The following is an 18,189-nucleotide window of genomic DNA, read 5'->3' on the forward strand; positions in this document are numbered from 1 at the left end:
TCAATATAAATCCAGAATAGCTGGTGGTTCTGAAATGAGAGTTATGAAAGAATGAGTAAAGCCTTCCTATTTGCTTCATTCACATATTTGCCTGTATTATGGACAGTTTAGCAGGGAAACACCAAGGAATCAATGTAGATGAGGCAGTTGTGAAAGGAGTCCCTTAGTTCTCTGCAGTGAGCATATTTGACCTGTGGCTCTGGTATCCACCACTATGTTTATGTGAGGTCTATGGGTTGCACCCAGCCAATGATGACGGATTGTGGCAATGATACTAAGATAGGCCAGTTCGTGGGAGACACAGGACTCTTCTGATGGGTGACTGACTTGAGAACTCCCCATCAGCTTCACTGAAAATTTATTAGCAGCACTGTACTACTGTTAGATTTTACCTACTCAACCTTCATTCCTACCCTGTTTGCTCCACATGGGTCAGACCTGTATCAGAGTATGGTGGCTCTCCTAGGCTTCTTAGGCTTTAACCCATTTTCTTTTACAGGTGTTTCTCCTAATAAATCTCTTGTAACATTAATCTCATCTTGGATTCTGCTTCTGCAGAGCCTGAATTAACATAGTAGTCAATTATGAAGTATGTGATTTAATGATAATGATGATATGGAGCATTCTTCACATGCCATGTGATTTATCTGTCATTGTATCCTCAGAATAACTCTTGGGTTTACTTTTATGTTGTAAATAAGCAAACCAATTCAGTGGGTAATTAACTATTTGACTGGTTTACTCATCTAGTGAATGGCAATGAAAACTCTGAATCACTGCCATAGCCTGAACAAATATCAGTAGAAGCTCTTGGTAATTATGTATGCCCGCTATGACATTTTCCTACAGTTTATGGGGCATTTGAGGTTACTGTGACCAATACATTGACCTGTCCAATAAGTCAACTATTTTTGTACTTTTTGTCCTCCCTTTTAGATTTGAATTAAATGGATGATATTTTAAAAAGACAGTCAGATGTGGGTATTATTTGTGAAACTGCTTTCTTTCTCCATAGTTCTAAGCCATTTGTTTAAGTGAGCACTCAGCACCAGCCAGAGAAAAATTACAACAATAAAATGATGTTCCTTTGTGCCAGGCCCTTAGAAACCAGTAGACCCAAGCCAAACTATTCAGTTTTCGCTTTAAGACTATCTTCAATTTTAATGGTTTTATATAATATAATATTCAAAATGAACCATAATTATGCTTTGCAATCACAAACACACAGATGTATACGCACTCATAACCAGATCTGAATGGACTCCCTGACCTGGGAGCAGTGGGACAAGAAAATTACCAGGTCTTGGCTAGTGAGTAAATCTATGGCCTAGGTTGGAATATAGACTCTATAGTTAGTAACTAAATGACAAGTCATTAAGAGCAAGTTCATTCAATTGGAGTGAAAATGGGAGTGAAAAAAACTATCTTACAGCTTTTTTGTAAAAATAAGGATACATACAGGAAATATATCACATAGTATAGTTGTTGTAGTATTCAGTAAAATTCTGTAATTTGCAGTTCTTTCTGTGTATTAATTGACTTTTGGCTCGTCTCTCTACTCAGGTGACAAATTAGGGAAAGATAGAAATGTATTGGATCAGTGATCTCAAATGTTAGCATGCATGAGACTCACCTGGAGGACTCATTGAAACAGATTGCCGAGCCCCACCCCAGAGCTGCTGATTCAGTAGTTTTGGGATGCAGCAGGAGAAATTGCATCTCTCAAAAAATTCCCAGATGCTATTGCTTGGGAATTGCTTGAGAATCACTGCTTTAGAATTATAAGCCTCCATCTCCACCTCGTGGTTGACTTATGAAATACAACACATGCATTTTAACATACCTTTCATTTAAATCTCATAACTGCCCTATGAAATACGTACTATCTTCATTTCACAAATGATAAAACTGAGATGCAAAGAGATAAAATAATCTTATTCAGATTTTGCAAATAATATACAGATAACTGATCATTGGATCCAAAGTCAGACACCAAAGCCAATTGTCTCATTCAGTATGTTGTCCTGTCTTAAGCATATTTTCAGACCATTTTCCCCAGTAATTTCACTTTGAGGAAATAATAAGAAATATGGACAAAGAGTCATAAAGATACTTATCACAACATTATTTATGATAGTAAAAATTCATAACAAACTTTAAGTCCTTCATTAAAAAGAATGATGATATAGGTGTACTTCGGAATATTTTACAAACAACAAAAACGAAGTTTTAAGTAGTTTTAATTTTATAGAAATTGCTCATAGAATGTGAAGAGGGAAAAGTAGTATATTTCATAAAAGACTTACTTTAAGATTTCTCTAGTACACACATATAAGAGAAAATAGGCCAAAATATTAACAGTGAATGATGGAATTATGTATTATTTTTATTTGTTTACATTTACTTTTCAGGATTTGCCAAATATTCTACAATAAGTATGTATTTTGTAATGAGAAAAATATTAATCATTATTAATTTTAATTTTAATCAATTATGTTAAAATTTGTGAAATTATAGATTTCTAACCATTTACAAAATGTATTTAAAGAAAAAGTGATGTTTATTCAGCATCTAACTCTGTGCTCAGCACAGTGCTAGTTGCTTTGAGGGGTATATAAGAAGAATAAGAACTGGCCCTCACGTTTGGGGAGTATTCTTCCTTCTTCTTTAGGCAGAACTAACACAAGAAAAAATCAGCACACAACATAAGACAATGTGTGATTAAGTAAAAAATGCTGTGCTATGAGCCTCTAGGGAAGCTGGGTTAATCTTGGAGGAGTTATTAATGGAATAGGGCCTTCATGGATCTAAGTAGAACTTTCTAGAACTACATGAGCAAGGAAAAGAGACAGAAAAAAGCATTACATAAATGTAAGAATAGAGACAGTATCAGTCTGCTCCTTTTCTATTTAGGTTCTTTATCAAACTGTTCACTTGCATGCTTCATTTATATGCGTCTTCTCAAATTGGTGATTTTTATCTTTTTTCAGTGTCAAGACCTTTATGTTCCTTCCCAGTGATCGTGCAGTTTCCTTTATTTGCAGGAAATATCCCAGCACTTCGCTACTCCAACTTTGGTCTACCAACTGTCTGATTCGTCATCACCTGGAGTGTGTTCATAAAACAGAATTGCAGACCCTACTCCAGATTATGGAATCAAAAGCTGCATTTTAACAAGATTCATATGCACATTAAAGCTTCAGAAATGCTTATTGAAACCAGCCTGAATCCTAGGTAAAGGAGGCAGCTGCCAGTGTGGTTTAATGGTTGAGAGACTGACAAGGTCTCCAAACAACATTTTTACCATTATCTTTCCCTACATAGGTCATGATTAGACTCGGTCTTTAAGGGCATGGTGGATGGGTTGGGAGGACTGCATATTAGCCAACGCTGAAGAAAAAAATCATTTACCAGGTCAATTACAGCAAATACCTGCTTTATACAGCACAATAAGGAATGAAATATGATTATTTGCATACACTCAGAGGAAATTACCATCCAAGTTTTGATGAGGCACAGAAATCAAGAATGCGGTGTCCTCAGGCAGATGAAATGGGCACTGTGGGTGCAGATGACCTTGGCTGGGGAGGTGGTGAGGCACTGAGAGTAGCTTTACCCATTTCATCATCATGTCTATGTTGAACTACAGCTTAGCTTCTTTTTTCTTTATTTGAAGAATTCTCCTCTCCCAGCATGGAATTTTGTTTGTTACCACCTGATCCTGATTCAAAATCTTATTGGCTATGAATTCAAAGTGAGAGATAAAGTTCAGTGGTTGACGTTTACTGGGATAGGGCTGAGGGGCAGAGACAAGAAGAACAGGGGGACAAAACCAAAAGCCATATTTTGTTGTGAAATGGTGATTACCTATTTTCTATGAGGTGCAGTTTTCTTCTGAGTTTTAATGGGGCAGTTGGTCTGAGTCACAGTGAAACCTTTGAGGTTTTGTGAAGGAGAATCAGAGTTGTTGATTTGAAATCCAACATTTCTGGTTCCCTTTTTGTTTTTTAGAAATGAATTTTGGTTTCCTGAGGGTGAGATGAATCTTCTTTAGGGTCCTTCAGGTCATGACTGAAGGAGACTGGGATATTGCGGGCCAAGATATGCAAAGCAAGTAATAAGAGTAACTCAAAGTTCATGTCTTGTGAATTTTCTTTAAAGATGTATGACATTAAGACACTGATGAGAGTCTTTAAAGTAAAACATGTTCAGGGAATCCAAAAGCCAGAGGAAGAACCTGAATGATAATGGCTGCTCGGTTGAGTTTTCAGAGGTAGTTGGACCCCCTTCGCTTTCTGCTTAAAGTGGAAAAGTTCAAGATTTCCTCCAGGCAATGGGATCAATGCCCAACTACCCTCTAGATAAATCTATCATAGGCCTCAAAACAGAAAAATGGATAAGGCAGGTGCGTGTTAGCCTTGCCGCATTATCTCTTGTGTTTGCCTTCCTCAGATGTTATGTTCTTCTCTTTTATTTACTTTGTCAACTAAAGACATCACCAAGATATATCCAGCTATTTTAAAACATCATCAGGTAACACTCACTAGATGTAGGTACTGGCAATAGAAATGGGGGTGGTGGTGCTAGAGAATGGCAGTGGGCTGGAGGTGTGTGGGAAAAGAGGGGATCACCTTAAGAGCCTGCTAGCCCCACTGTGTGTACCTTAACTTTAGAGCTGACTTTAAAAGCTTACTCAATAACTTAGTAAGGGCACACCGAATAGTTTCTTTACTGTAGGGAACTTAGGCCTGGGATCTACATTTGCAGAAGGATACCTGGGCCGATGAGATCAAGAGGCATTTTCTATGGGGACATTTTCCCTTTTATTCTTCACTCTATATTCTTAAATTTAATAGATGTTTTTGTCCCACTGTGTTTTTAAATTTTACATTACAGAGGTCTCAGATGATAAATTAAGTTGCCGTGACTCATAGATGAAGATGTGTCCACATGTCTGCCAAAACAAGTATATAATCCATACATTTTGATTAAATATCGAAGTGAGTTTTTTTTTTTACAATTAAACTACTCATATATAGTTTTGAAAATCATTTGGAAAAAAGTAGTAAAACATAAAAGGTAGTTTTATTTTGATGAGGATAATTTTAAAGAGACAGTTTTATACAGAATAAATTAATGATTTTTCAATGGGTGATTAAAATATAAAACCAATAGAGTCAGTGGTGGTTGGATTTAAGCAGCTAGTGGCTGGCCTAGGCAGTCTACCTCTAGGCCCCCTGCTTACCCTGAGACTCTACAATGCAAACTGCTGGATATATAAAGCTACAGAGGTCATGAAAATTTCCTAAGAAACTCCTTGGAGTTTCTTAGAAGGCAACTTTCAAGGTGATTTTGATAATTCTTTTTCTCTAGGAAGATATATAAAGACAGGAGGCCAAAATGCTATTAATAAAAACAAAACATAACACCTACATGTATTCTAAGCAAGGTGATATAGAAATGTCTACTTTACAAAATAATTTACACTGTTTAATCAAGATACAAAGAAAGCATGTCTGTGAATAATTCTACCACGAAGAATAGGTCTTTATGTTAGTAGTAGCATGTAGTGGTAGAATTGCATATACTGTACTATTAAAGAAAACTAACCATTGAACGTTTCTCTTAGTTGATTAGGATAATGTTTTTCAAATACTGCAGATGATCATTTGGTGAAGGAGTGTGCTAAGTCTTACTCTTTTTATCTGGGTGCTCAGTTAAAGAGTGGCAGTCCTTCTTTTGCTAAGCCTTGTTCCAAGTCTACTAGTTCTTACTAGCCCGTCTTACTTTATGCTTCTTGAATGTATTCCTCTGGCTGAGCTGTTTCTACATGGTAAAAGCCATAAGAAAATTAAAAACAAAAGTAGGTATTAGTATCTACTATTCCTGAAATATATTCTACAGTGATGGTTAGTCTGGGCCAAGAACAAAATCAGGGTAGAATTTAGAGAGTAGATACAAAAAGGGAAAGAGACATATGACCTTAAGATATGAAGCACAGCAGGAAAAAAGATAAATTTAAGGGAAGCATGAGTCAGAGAACGAAGGGATCGATTAACAACTGATACCTCAGAACAGAAAGATGGGAAGAGAGGAAAACAAAATGGAAAAGATAGATGTAAAGAGTAGTGATGGTTAAAGATAGCTTAGTATCTAAGAAGTGATAGAAAGAAAGTTGGGGAAAGAATAAAATAGCTAAATATAAAATGATTGAGAGAGAAAGAAAAGAAGGAAGGATGATAAGAAAGAAAATGATAATAGAGGTAAAAAGAGAAAGAGGCAGTGGAAGAAAAAAATGCCCAAAGAGAATATTAACTAGGAAAAAAAACCCAACAACACTGACAAAGACCAACACAAGAAAAAATGTACAATCATCAGAATTATACTGATATAGATCTCCATACATAAAATGGAAAGTGTCTTGCAAAACCAGAGAATTTTGCAAGTATGGAACTTTGGGAGAAAAAAAGAAGTCAGCAAGCAAAGAAAACTAACCCAGACAAGTGGCCTCCAAGTTTCAAGATGATGGTAGTCCTTGCCTTTTTTTTTTTTTTTTAAAGGTCTGCAATAATAGTGACAGTTCTGGATCTAGTGACTCTCAGAGGCCAACCTGATCTGCATCACCTGGGGCAATGCTCTTATGACTGGAATAGGGAAAAAATTAAAGATCACCAGGAGGGTGAGATACTTAATTGGATCTTGGGGGGAAAAGTTTGGGAACGACTATAGAATATCAGATATAGAATATCAATTATTTTCCTTCCCCAAAGGAATGCTTGGTTGAGAGAATCCCTAGGCCTGAAGTAATAAGCAGTCTGGCACCTGGTTTTGTGAATTGGTCCCTATTTGAAGGGAATCAAATGTAATGTGTTCATCTGCATTAAGTGGGTCTACATTTATACTCTGAAACTGGGCCCCAGTAGGTAATCCAGGCAATGAGTTAGGAATTTCAGTAGGCATCATTGGATCCCCATTGAATGAGCCTTTCCTTCCAATGCTAGATGGAGTTCCAGTGCTGGAAGAGTGATATTTTGCTAATTTGGAGCCAAAGCATGCTAACTGTAGGATGCTAGATGGTCTTTGTTGTTGTCTTTCATCCTCACTTCCTTGCACTTCTCTTTGGCTTCCTTCTGGCTTGGGGCCTTCATCAGGTGTACCAATAACAAGACGCTCAGGAGTAAGGTCAACAGTCTCAGGAGTAAGGTCAACAGTCTTTTCATTGAGCTGGCTGCCTTCAAATATTTGGTCCAAAACATTGTTTCCATCTCCTCCAAGATCACCTTTGAGACAAGGTATATTCTTCGAATGAAGGGAACTGGCTTCAGGAAAGGGCATACTTTCCCTTTGGTCTGGTTGGTTCTTTATAGAACATGGTATATTTCTCCTGAGAGTGGACACATCGTTTCTAAAAGGATTTGGGTTTTGACTTTCTCCAGGCAGTTCTTTCTCTGAACTGTTTCTTTGGCTAGGTAGGATGCTTGCTGGGGAGATGGTATGTCTTGCATGCTTAGTATGACTATCTTTTGTATACCCAGGACTGATGTCTCGGTCTTCCCCTGGTGCCAGACCAAAGGATAGAGTGTAGTCTTGTAGAGCAAGAGGATTGTCCTTGAGCCCTGTGGAGCCACCCACACAGCAAGGGCTTCTCTGGCTTAGATGAAATAAATGTGCTTCTTTTTGAGCTGCTGGGTAACTTGGAGGAATTAAGTCCTGGAAAGCCAAATGTTCTCTCTTTGGTGAATTTAATCTAGTAATGTGCATGCCATAATTCAAATTTTCACCTTCATGCCATGTTGGATTTTTTTGAAGCCCAGCTGGGGAGGTACTAAAATAGGGCTGGTTCTCTTTCTGGTGTGGTGGCCTAGCAGGCACTTTGTGTAAATTTGTTGGCTGGTCCCCAAAATTTCTGTTAAAATATGGTCTTCTTTCTTCCTGCCCTTGGGCTTGTATCTTTTGGTCCCAGGAGTTCCAAGAAGGAAGCAGAGTGCTTTCTTCTTGTCCAATAGCACTATTAGCATAATAGCCCCTGTTCTCCACAGGTGGTGGTACAGTGGGAACTGTGTTATATGATGGAAAATTCTCATCTTGGGTCCAGGGGTAAAACTCACCATAAGGAAAATCCTCCGTGGGTTTCAATGGATTATCTAAGGAATAGGGAAGGTATTCCTTTGGTTGATTTGAGGTGTAATGCTCACCTTCATAGTGCCTAACTGTTGGGTCTTCTTTAAAGCTTGACTCCTCTACACCCCATCTTCTTTGTCCTGGGAAAGATTCATCTCCAGTTGGATCCATTGGGTCCTCTTCATTGTAAAGGACTGTCTCTTTCGGCTCTGGAGTATTCATGGGGTATAGTGGATTTTCGGGCTGACCCACAGTATTGGGAGAATCATCTCTCTCATCCCACGTATTGCTTCTGAGGTATGGTGAGTTTTCCCTGGGATCATAGGGGTTATAGTCAGGGTAGTACACACCTCCTCTAGAGCTGTGTGAAGGATGGGGTAAATGTTCCTCCTGCCTCCCAGGATCTTCCTTAAAAGGTGGAGAGATTTCTTGATGGTTCCAAGTCTTTCTTCCAGCAGGAAAATGTTCCCTTGCAGGGGAAGGAATTTCCTCAGGGTATACAGACTGATATGTACTGTGCTCTAATTCTGGTTGATTCGTTTCTGTTTCATATGGGACCCTTCTTGGTTCTACAATAATCCCTTTGGGCAAATTCTGGCTTTGGGTTTGTCCATCAGAATTTGGGTCTCTTCTGGAATCTCCTCTTGGGTAATAAGAGTTTTCACGTTGATCAATCGAATTCAAATTTGGGATTAGCCTGTTACCCTCAGGGTGAGGCAGTTTATAGTTTAATTTATTAACTTCATAATCCTGAGAGTTTCTCCAGGGGCCAGTTGGGTCCCTTGTAGGAATGACTATTCTTTCTTTTTGACCTAGTGGCTTCTCTCTTGGATTTTGGATTTGTTCACTGGGGCTAACAGTACCATGTTTGGAACTCAAAGGGACAATGTTGGTTCCTATCAGATGTTTTTGCGGCCTCTGAGCCTTTCTCCTGAAATTTGCTGGATTTCCTGCATGATTGGGAGAACTGCCTCTTGCAGTGGAAGCATAAGGTTTGCGATAAATTGGATTTCCTGGACGAACTGTCTGTCTGTCTTCCAAAGCAAAGGAGTTCCACCGAGGACCTCTCTGGACTTGTTGATTTCGGTAAAAAGGCCTGTTCTGTCCGTGCCCCATGGCAGTAGTAGTGGGACGCCATTGTCTTCCCACAGGAAAACTTTGGACGTTAGGATTTGGGTAATTTTCATGAATATTTGGCTGACTGGGACCCAAGGGGATTTGACTTCTTTGCGCCCCCTGACCCGATACATTAACTGCAGGCGGTGGGATGGCCCTGTTTTGAACTGTAGGGCCACTCACAGTGTTCGGCCCATGGCCGCTGTTTCCTGTTGGGCTGGTGTCATTTCCACCCTGATTCCCTCCTGGACTGGATGCATTTGGTTGGGTGGAATTAGTCTCAGGAACTGTTGAATTAGACGAGGGTTCAGTGGCTGGCTTCTCTGTTTTAGGAGGGTCTTCTTCTTTCGGCTTTTCAAAATCTTGTTCAAACATTTCTTCTGAATAATAAGGAGGACGACCCCCAAATCCATGATATCCAAAATATCCAAAGTAAGGATTCTGTAGGAAGAAGATGGACATCAATAATTACTCTTCGTTTCCCACCACAGTGTTGTTTGGAATTTTAAAATGTGATAGGAAAATCTTATCAGCCATGTGCTTCTTGAACTTTCCGACCATTATTTCTCAGCTTTCTCTTCCTCGGTGTGGATTCTAAATCTGAGATTTTTTTTTTTAGGATTCCATCCTCTACTCTCTTCATTTTTCTGTTCTCATTTTACACATCTGCCTTAAACAATCTATTGCAGGACAATTCTTTCAGTATGGAGCCATGCCAGTAACTCCCAAGGCCATAACTCTGGCTCATGGCATTCTCTCTTGAGATTGAGACAGCAAGACTGCTTCCCTGAAGAGCTCTTGAGTACCTCCAACTGAATGTACCCAGACTGGACTCATTTCCCCACAAACCTCCATCTTTAATATTCTATATCTGAGCAGCATTCACCACTATCTGCCCAGCTTTCTGAGTTTCTGCTCTTTCCTTTATTTCCCCCAGAAAATTAATGACCAAGTCCTAAAAAATCTAAGCTTTCATCCTCCTCCTTTTGTCTCCTTCTCCTTTATCCCTAATACGCCTGATGATGATGATAATAATAATAATAATAATTATAATAAATAAATAATTTAAAATAGTTAACTGGCCCATAATTACGGCATCCAGCCTATTTCCTCCTTCTGTATTTTATGCAGTTGTAAATCACAACTACTACTTGCAGCTCTATTCGCAACGACCAAGACATTTAGGAAACAGCCTAAATGTCCATTAACAGATGAATGGATAAGGAAAATGTGGTATATACACACAATGGAATATCATTCAGCCTTAAAAAAAAGAAGGAAACTGCAATATGCACCAACATGGACAATCCTTGAGGACATTGTGCTAAGTGAAATAAGTTAATTGCAGAAAGACACATATTACATAATTCCACTTGTATGAGGTATCTAAAATAGTTAAATTCAAGGACTCAAAGAGCAGAGCAGTGATTGCCAGGGGCTGGGGGGACAAGGAAATGGGGAGTTACTAATCAATAGGCATAGGGTCTCAGTTAGGCAAGATGAATAAGCTCTAGAGATCAGAACATTGTACTTATAGTCAATACTATATTGTCCACTTCAAAATTTAAAAGGGCAGATCTCATGTTAAGTGTTTTTACCACAGTAAATAATAATAATAATAATAATAATAATAATAAATAATAGAACCACTACTAGTTCTCTGAGTACTCTATTCTCTCTATGCTTCAGTGCTTTTACACATGTCTTATTCATAATGACACTTCTCACCTACACATTTATCCCTCATGGTAAACTTTACTCATCCTCAGGACTCAGCTTGAACGCTCCCTTCTCTCTCCTGACTTCCATGGGTAGAATTAAGCTCTACTTCCAGGTCTTGACAGCAACATACACTTCTGCTATAACAATTATGCCACTGAATTTCAATTGCCTAATTTCCTAGGATTCTCCCAGTTGATTCTCCTATGTGAAGTTTTTGAATGAAAGTATTCTTCCCATCTTTGTTTCCTCAGTATCTAGCATGGAGAGAAGTGCTTAATAAATTTTTGTTTAATAAGTGACGTAATCATCATGAGCTCTGTCAGTATGTTTGTTAGACAGTTGTATGGCATTTAGGTAATTTAGCTTTGAAAACAAATAAAATTTAGAGAAAAAGTATTTTTAATACTTATTTTTAGGTAGAGATGATGAGACAAATGGGTAAGGAGATGTCCCTGACATTATGCAGGAAATCAGACAATGTCCCCAAGAGATGGAATACAGATTTCTTGATGCCTATGCTAACTGCCTGGGTATCTGCTTCACTCTCTCATGTTATATTTGTGAAAATTTGAAGTCTCAGTTTTGAAGGTGCATGCAATTTTCTGACTCATTTTTATTTGGGATTATTTCACAATGATATTTTTGAGAGCACCTTATGCCATTACTAACATAGTAATTTTCGATGTCATTGTTTTAACCTCTCCCCAATCCCCACCCCCCACCCCTACCCCAGCCTCCGAGCTATCAGCTTTCCACATTTCACTGAGGACACATCACTTATCTAAGGAAAAAAGAGGAAATAAACTCCAGGGATGGGGTGCTTTGCCACAATCACATAAACACTTTTTGATGACACAGTGCTAGAATATTTTAACAGTATATCACTGTGACATGCATTCTCCTAGTGTGGTGCTGTAAAAAAGTCATTGGACAGCGTGTCAGAAAGCTTGGGTTCTGGGTCCAGTTTATCCACTAACTCAGTGAGTGAAATTGTATAGTAATTTATTTACTGTGGGTTTCAAAATTTATACAGTGAGGGAATTATATGATTACTTAATCCCCTGCAGGGAACAAGACAGGTGGGTGAGGAGGTGTCTCTGATATCATGCGGGGTCTAAGGTGGTTTTACTTCCTTCTTTGTTTCCTAATTGCTCCATTACTGTCCAGAGTCCAGCATCAAACTAGAGCATAGGTTATTAGGTTAGCTTTCTTTGAGAGAGAGAGAGAGAAACAAGGGGGTGGGGAAGAAGGGAGGGAGGGAGACTTCAATACATATACAGGAGAAATGATGTATCATATTTATTTTATTTTTGGTACTAGCTTGATTTGTTGTACTCCCCCCCTCCCCTTTTATATCAATGGGTGCTTAAAGTCAGATTCGTATGCTTTGATTTTAACTTTCTTAATGGGTAGGGATCAAAAAAGCATAAACGAAAGGATTGTAATCCCTAATTGGGGAATGTAGCTTTACTTGTACTTACCCCTCCTTCTTCATTGCTCACCGGTGGACGTCCATAACCCGGTGGTACCCTCTGAAAGGTGAAAAACAAAATAAACACAAGAGAAATCCACTTTCTATATTGCCGTTTGTTTGTAAGACTCAAAGTGTTTTAAAATAGTTTGTGTCAGGGATTGGATGTAAACACTGTTAGCTATAACTTTTGAGTCATTAGCTCTCATGATTCAGCTATTAATAATTACAGTTATAATCCATCAGTGAATAGTGGTAAATACAAAGGCTTCACCTGAGTCTGAGTTCATGCTACTCAAAATATCACCTCCTAGAAATCATGCTGCCTCACTGCCTCCAACATGCGCGCGCACACGCGCGTGCACACACACACACACACACACACACACAGAGAGAGAGAGAGAGAGAGAGAGAGAGAAATGGATAGACAGACAGACTTGAGTGCTATTAGGGTCCAAACATCCATATTAGAACATGTAATAATGGGGATTAAATGATGTTGTTTTTAGAATGTCTACTTCACATTTAGGGTGACACATTGACAATCCTTTCTGGATTATGCCTATATTATCTTTATTTGACTAAAGTTTATTTTCCTAATTAAATCTAGAGGCTGAATTTCTACTCAGGGGAATGTTTAGAAAAGCAATTCAACTGTCACAGACCCCTAAGGAATTCTATGTAGATGAGATTAATAGCTACTTCAGCATGAGAATCATACTCATTTGCTTTTTAAATCTTTGCTGATATTGCTTTAGTTTCCTTAGTTCAGTATGGCCAGAAAAAGAAAGTAACTCATTTAAGTTAAAAAAAAAATAGTAAGAAACTCTTACTTATTGAAACAATTGTCCCTTGTTAATAAGAAGTCTTTTTGGTTGTAGAGTCATAAACAAGAAAAAAAACCAATGCCACAGCTAAATTAAGAGTCATCAGGTACTTCATGTCATTTCGTTACTTTAATAGCAACTGGTCTTTCATATTTCTTAAGTTCAAATTGTTTATTTTGAAATTTGTATTTTTAATACTTATGATGCAATTTCAATAGTATGTTTTATTTTAATGATTTTAAACTTTAAAGATGCTTGTAAATATTATTTTGCAATATTTCTTGTAACAAAATATCTGTGGCTAGAAATAATAAGATATGATAGAAAGATCTTTGTCTAATCATAATTTATATTACGATTTCAAAATTCCATTTTGTCCCAATTTCCCAGTTACATTAAATGACGATAATCTTTGTGTTTTCTAATCTTTTGAGAAGTGGGGACAGTTTATGAAATAACATAACCCTTTAAAATTAATTCATTAACTAAATTATGAGTAGTTCGGTGATTTAGGCTGTGTTCATGTCACCAATTTGTCTGAGTGAAAAATTCACTTAAAAAATTCTTTTTTTCCTGTAGTGATTACTGGTATAATGATTTCTTTACACTCTCTACTGATTGGCATATAACATTCCATTTAGAGTGTATGAACTCATATTATTTTGAGATATAACATGCTAATATTATTTTTCACTTCTAGTGTAAAGAAGAAAAACTCACATGCGGAACTTGCCAAGGTGGCTGTTGATAAGGAAAAAGCCCATTGCCAAATGGTGGGAATGCCTAGAGAGAAAGAAGGAATCAGAGTAATGTCGAAGTGAGGAGAATAAATTAAAAATGAAGCAAACATATTAATACAGTTTGAAACTTGGGAGTCTAAATTTTTTCATTAAACTGTGATTTTTTATTTTAAGGCAGAGATGATAATGATATTAATTAGTATTAGTATTATTGAACACTTATGTTCTAGGTACTGTGCTGAGCATTTTATACTGGTAAACTCATTTAGTTCTCAAATAACCATAGAAGATATTGCTATTATTATTCCCATTTCACTTAAGATTCTGAGGTTCAGAGAAGTTAGTTATTTGCCTCAATCACATAGTTGGTAAATGACTGAAGCCAAGATTCAAATCTAGGAGTGTCTTTTCATTCAATTTTGCATTCTCTACATCTATAATAGTGTCTGATAGGAAATGCTAATTGACCAAAAGGCAGTATTTTAGAAGTTCCACACTAGATGGGATTTTGAGAAACCATTTGCACATCTTCACGTTTTAAGTTAGGACTATACTTGTGCCATCTACCCAGAAGTGCTGGGAGCAGTGTTACCTTTCAGAGCAATATTTTAGATCCTCACTCTATAGGTCTTGGAAAGGACTTAGAGATCATTTGGTTTACCCATTGAGAACCTGGAGTCTGGAAAGTCGAAGCGACTTGCTCAAGATCATACAACTAATAGGGCTGAGGGTAGAACTTGAATCTCTGGAGGTTCTATGATTCTTCCATTAGTGCTCAGATTATTATTACCATGTTGCCTCTATTTTAAAAGAAACTTCCCAAGACAAGAGTTTTGGGTACTTTTTAATTAAACAAAGACTAGATTTATCTTACCAGGCAGTTTTAAATAGGTGGTGACAACATCACCTTGGAAAAAAGTGTCAAAACTAAAGATTCTATTTTGTACTTAGCAGTACCCATATTGAGGAGTACTGGAAGTTTGTATGTGGGGGTATCATGGCTCTCCTCTGAGGCCATATGACTCTGGTTTGGAATTTTGCTGGGCAAGTCTCACCTGAGGTGTCTGGGCTTCCTCTTCGGGCTGAGTTGGGGCAGGTGTTGGCTGCTTTAAAGGCTGCTTTGGTGATGGCTTTTTTGGTTGAGTTTGGTTGGGTTTCTGGGTCTCTGGGGCTTGATCAGTCTTGCTCTGGTGTTTAGGTGCTGAGGGAAATGAAGGTTTCCATGGGCGCCCTGTATTGGGTGGTGGCTGTGGCCACATGGGCATCTGGTACTGCGGGAAGAGCTGAGGGAGTCGTAGACCATTTCCATACAAAGGTCCCAGTTGTGCCAACTGCAAGGGTAGCAAATAACAGTAAAATTACATGAGGGCTGAGATTCTGGCTATCCCCACTCTTGTGTCAGTCTCTAAAACTCAGCCATGGATCTTAAAAATCTTGTAGAACTTAATAATGGAAGTTCTTAGGTCTTTAGCTAGCATTTCTTTAAATATTCTTACAGAAATAAATTTTAATCTTCTAGAAAACCAACCAAACCAAGTGAAATGTGGAATTGGGAGAGAAATGTCGTTTTACCAATCTGGCTGATGACTTTCTAACCTTGAAACCCTGACTCGGGTTAAAAGTATGCAAGTCCTATTATAGAGGAGTTGATGTGAAATTTATAACTCCTATGACTTTTCACAGGATGGACAAGGAGGAAAAAAAGTAAAAAGAAAATAAAGAAAGTGTGAGTTAAAAAAAAAGAGAGAATAAAAATTCGTGTGTTAGCACCCTTAAAGTTACCTGTGCTTCTTAATTACAGGTAAATCCTCATTAATTCTATTTTCATTATCAGAATCGCCACAATTACAAAGTAGCCAGGAAGGCTAAAGTAATTAATGTCTGAAAATACTAATTTATAAGTTGACCTGTTAAAATATCAGTTCCCATTTAAATCCTCCCTCTCCGGTTTAACCCTAGTCTCTATCTCCACTCTTCATTAATCAAATTGCTGCTTCCCCTGTCTATTGGATGATCTACATACAATACAGTGCAGATGCTGTATGGACTGATGGAAGGTGAAATTGCAAATTTTGCATTAAGATGCAGTATTTCATGACAATTAAGTTGGTGAAAATTTCAAATCACGGACAAAGTCACTAAAACCAAGAATGAGAGTTTAAAAGAGTTGAGCCAATCAGTAGTTGAAGTAAATTGACAATGATGATAATTTTAGGTGAGGGGCTTTAAAAGAGAATGATTTGAATGAAAAGAATTAAGAGAAAATTGATGAAGTCCCTGATTTCCCGCTTAAATCCTTTTCATGATCATGTCACAAAAGTCAAAAGTGACATATAGTTTTGTTATATTACCATACAATTTTGTCAGAAAAATTACACTAAAAGTCCCAACTGATACCTGATTCATTATTACTTTTAAGAATTAGCGTGTAATGGTAAGTATAACCTAGATTTATATAAGTATAACTGAAATGCATCATGTAAAAGATATAAATAAAATAAAAACTTATCTCATGATTTTAGTGTTATCTTTCAAAACAATTCAAATAAAATTTATGCCCCCTCCAGTACTGACTATGTGATTTTTTTGGTTCTCATTATTTGTGAATATATTTTGTGTGATCTTTTATTAGAACCAATTTCTCTTGGATTTAAAGAACTCTCATAATTAATAAATGATTTTGATTTGCATGACAGAACAATAGTAATGAATAAAAAGAAAATTTAGCATAAGGGGACTAGTGAAATAATTTTTCCCCCTTGAAACTGTTATAACGATTATACTGTAATTAAAACATTTGGATAGTTATTGGTGTCTTTATTAGCTAAGACAAACTTTATAAATGTAATTATATGTATAAACCAAACAAATAAAAAAATCACCAGAAATAACATAAAGTGGAACTTACATGTGGGGAGTTCATAAAGTTGAATTGACTGTACCGCATCATCTGTGACCAAAGGAATCCATTAATGTGGCACAAAGTGAAAAATTCTTATTTAGTTAATACACAAATTATAAGAAATTATAAGAAATAAGTTGAATTTCTAAATTTAAAGTATGAAAGTCAGAAAGTCTTTTACTAATTATGCATAAATTAAGCATGTAATTAACAAAACTTCTATGGAACTTTAATTTTTAATTCAGAATGTTTTTTTGAGAGGACTCAATATAAAATAGTAGAAAATAAAAATCTTGCCTTCTTTGAGGTCATTAAATGTTCTACTCTACTCTTTTGGATTTCAGAATTTGAGAATGTGATAATTCTGTGAAAAGGTGATTCTCCTTTCTGATATGTAATAAAGTTGGCTAATGATCCTGCATATGAGTCATGTAAAAGGTATTTATATACTTATGTGTCTCCATTTTAATAACCTTTGGTACAATGCCTACCTTTGCTAGCTTCAAAACAGCAAAAAAGCTAACATTAACTATACTTCAACAAATTCACATTTACCTTGAAAAAGAATGTTGAAATACATAGATAGGATGCTGCTGGGGAATTACTACTTTACCTTGATTTGAGAGGCTAGGTCATTCAAATCTCCCTTCCTCTACCTCTTTCATAAGAAATTTTATATATCAGAAAGTTTTCCAATATTCTCCTTTTTTTTTTTTTTAATGTGCTCTGAGATGAGGGTTCTGGAAAACTTCTCCCCAGAGACTAAACATACATACCTCTTCACTTTTACTGCTAAATCCAGGCATTCGGGGCATTTGCATCTGGAAGTGAAAGGATTTGGGTGACAAATTCAGAACACCAATTGAAATAAGCCCTATAATTGTCTTCAAGCTATGCAATAATAGAACACACAAAGAAGTCCTAAATTAAAAAAAAATACTCACTGGCATAGCAATGGAATTACCAAGCAGACCTAGAAAGATTAGGAGAATCTTCATTTTCCCACTTGGTACCTGGAATACAAAACTGGATGTTATTTTTGGATTGTGAAATAACTATACTTAGGGCACTCTGCACTAGCTCATCTGTCTGTCAGGGAGAGTGCAGCAATAGACAGTGATAGGGGCCTCTGCTGCCATTGTTATTTTAGGTTAAGAAACTATCATATAGTTATTACCTGGTACTATTCTAAGAGGCAAAAAGGTCAGAATTAAAAAGGAAAGATAAAAGGGAGAGAGGGAAAGAGACAGAGAGATACAGAGACAGACAGACAGACAGAGAATGACAGGA

General features: G+C 37.1%; 1 protein-coding gene across 1 annotated transcript; it reads right to left on the reverse strand.

Moving 5' to 3' along the window:
• Positions 1–6,711: 6,711 nt before the first annotated feature.
• Positions 6,712–17,910, reverse strand: ENAM (enamelin). Its single transcript, XM_036227882.1, has 7 exons — positions 17,844–17,910; positions 17,676–17,720; positions 16,906–16,947; positions 15,053–15,328; positions 13,978–14,040; positions 12,441–12,491; positions 6,712–9,678 (listed from the first exon to the last, which is right to left on the reverse strand). Exons 1-7 carry the CDS (start codon positions 17,895–17,897, stop codon positions 6,793–6,795), a joined length of 3,417 nt encoding a protein of 1,138 aa, XP_036083775.1. The 5' UTR covers positions 17,898–17,910; the 3' UTR covers positions 6,712–6,792.
• Between the last annotated feature and the right edge of the window lie 279 nt (positions 17,911–18,189).

Source organism: Rousettus aegyptiacus, unplaced genomic scaffold, assembly GCF_014176215.1.
Source record: "Rousettus aegyptiacus isolate mRouAeg1 unplaced genomic scaffold, mRouAeg1.p scaffold_m13_p_10, whole genome shotgun sequence".
Taxonomy (NCBI): domain Eukaryota; kingdom Metazoa; phylum Chordata; class Mammalia; order Chiroptera; family Pteropodidae; genus Rousettus; species Rousettus aegyptiacus.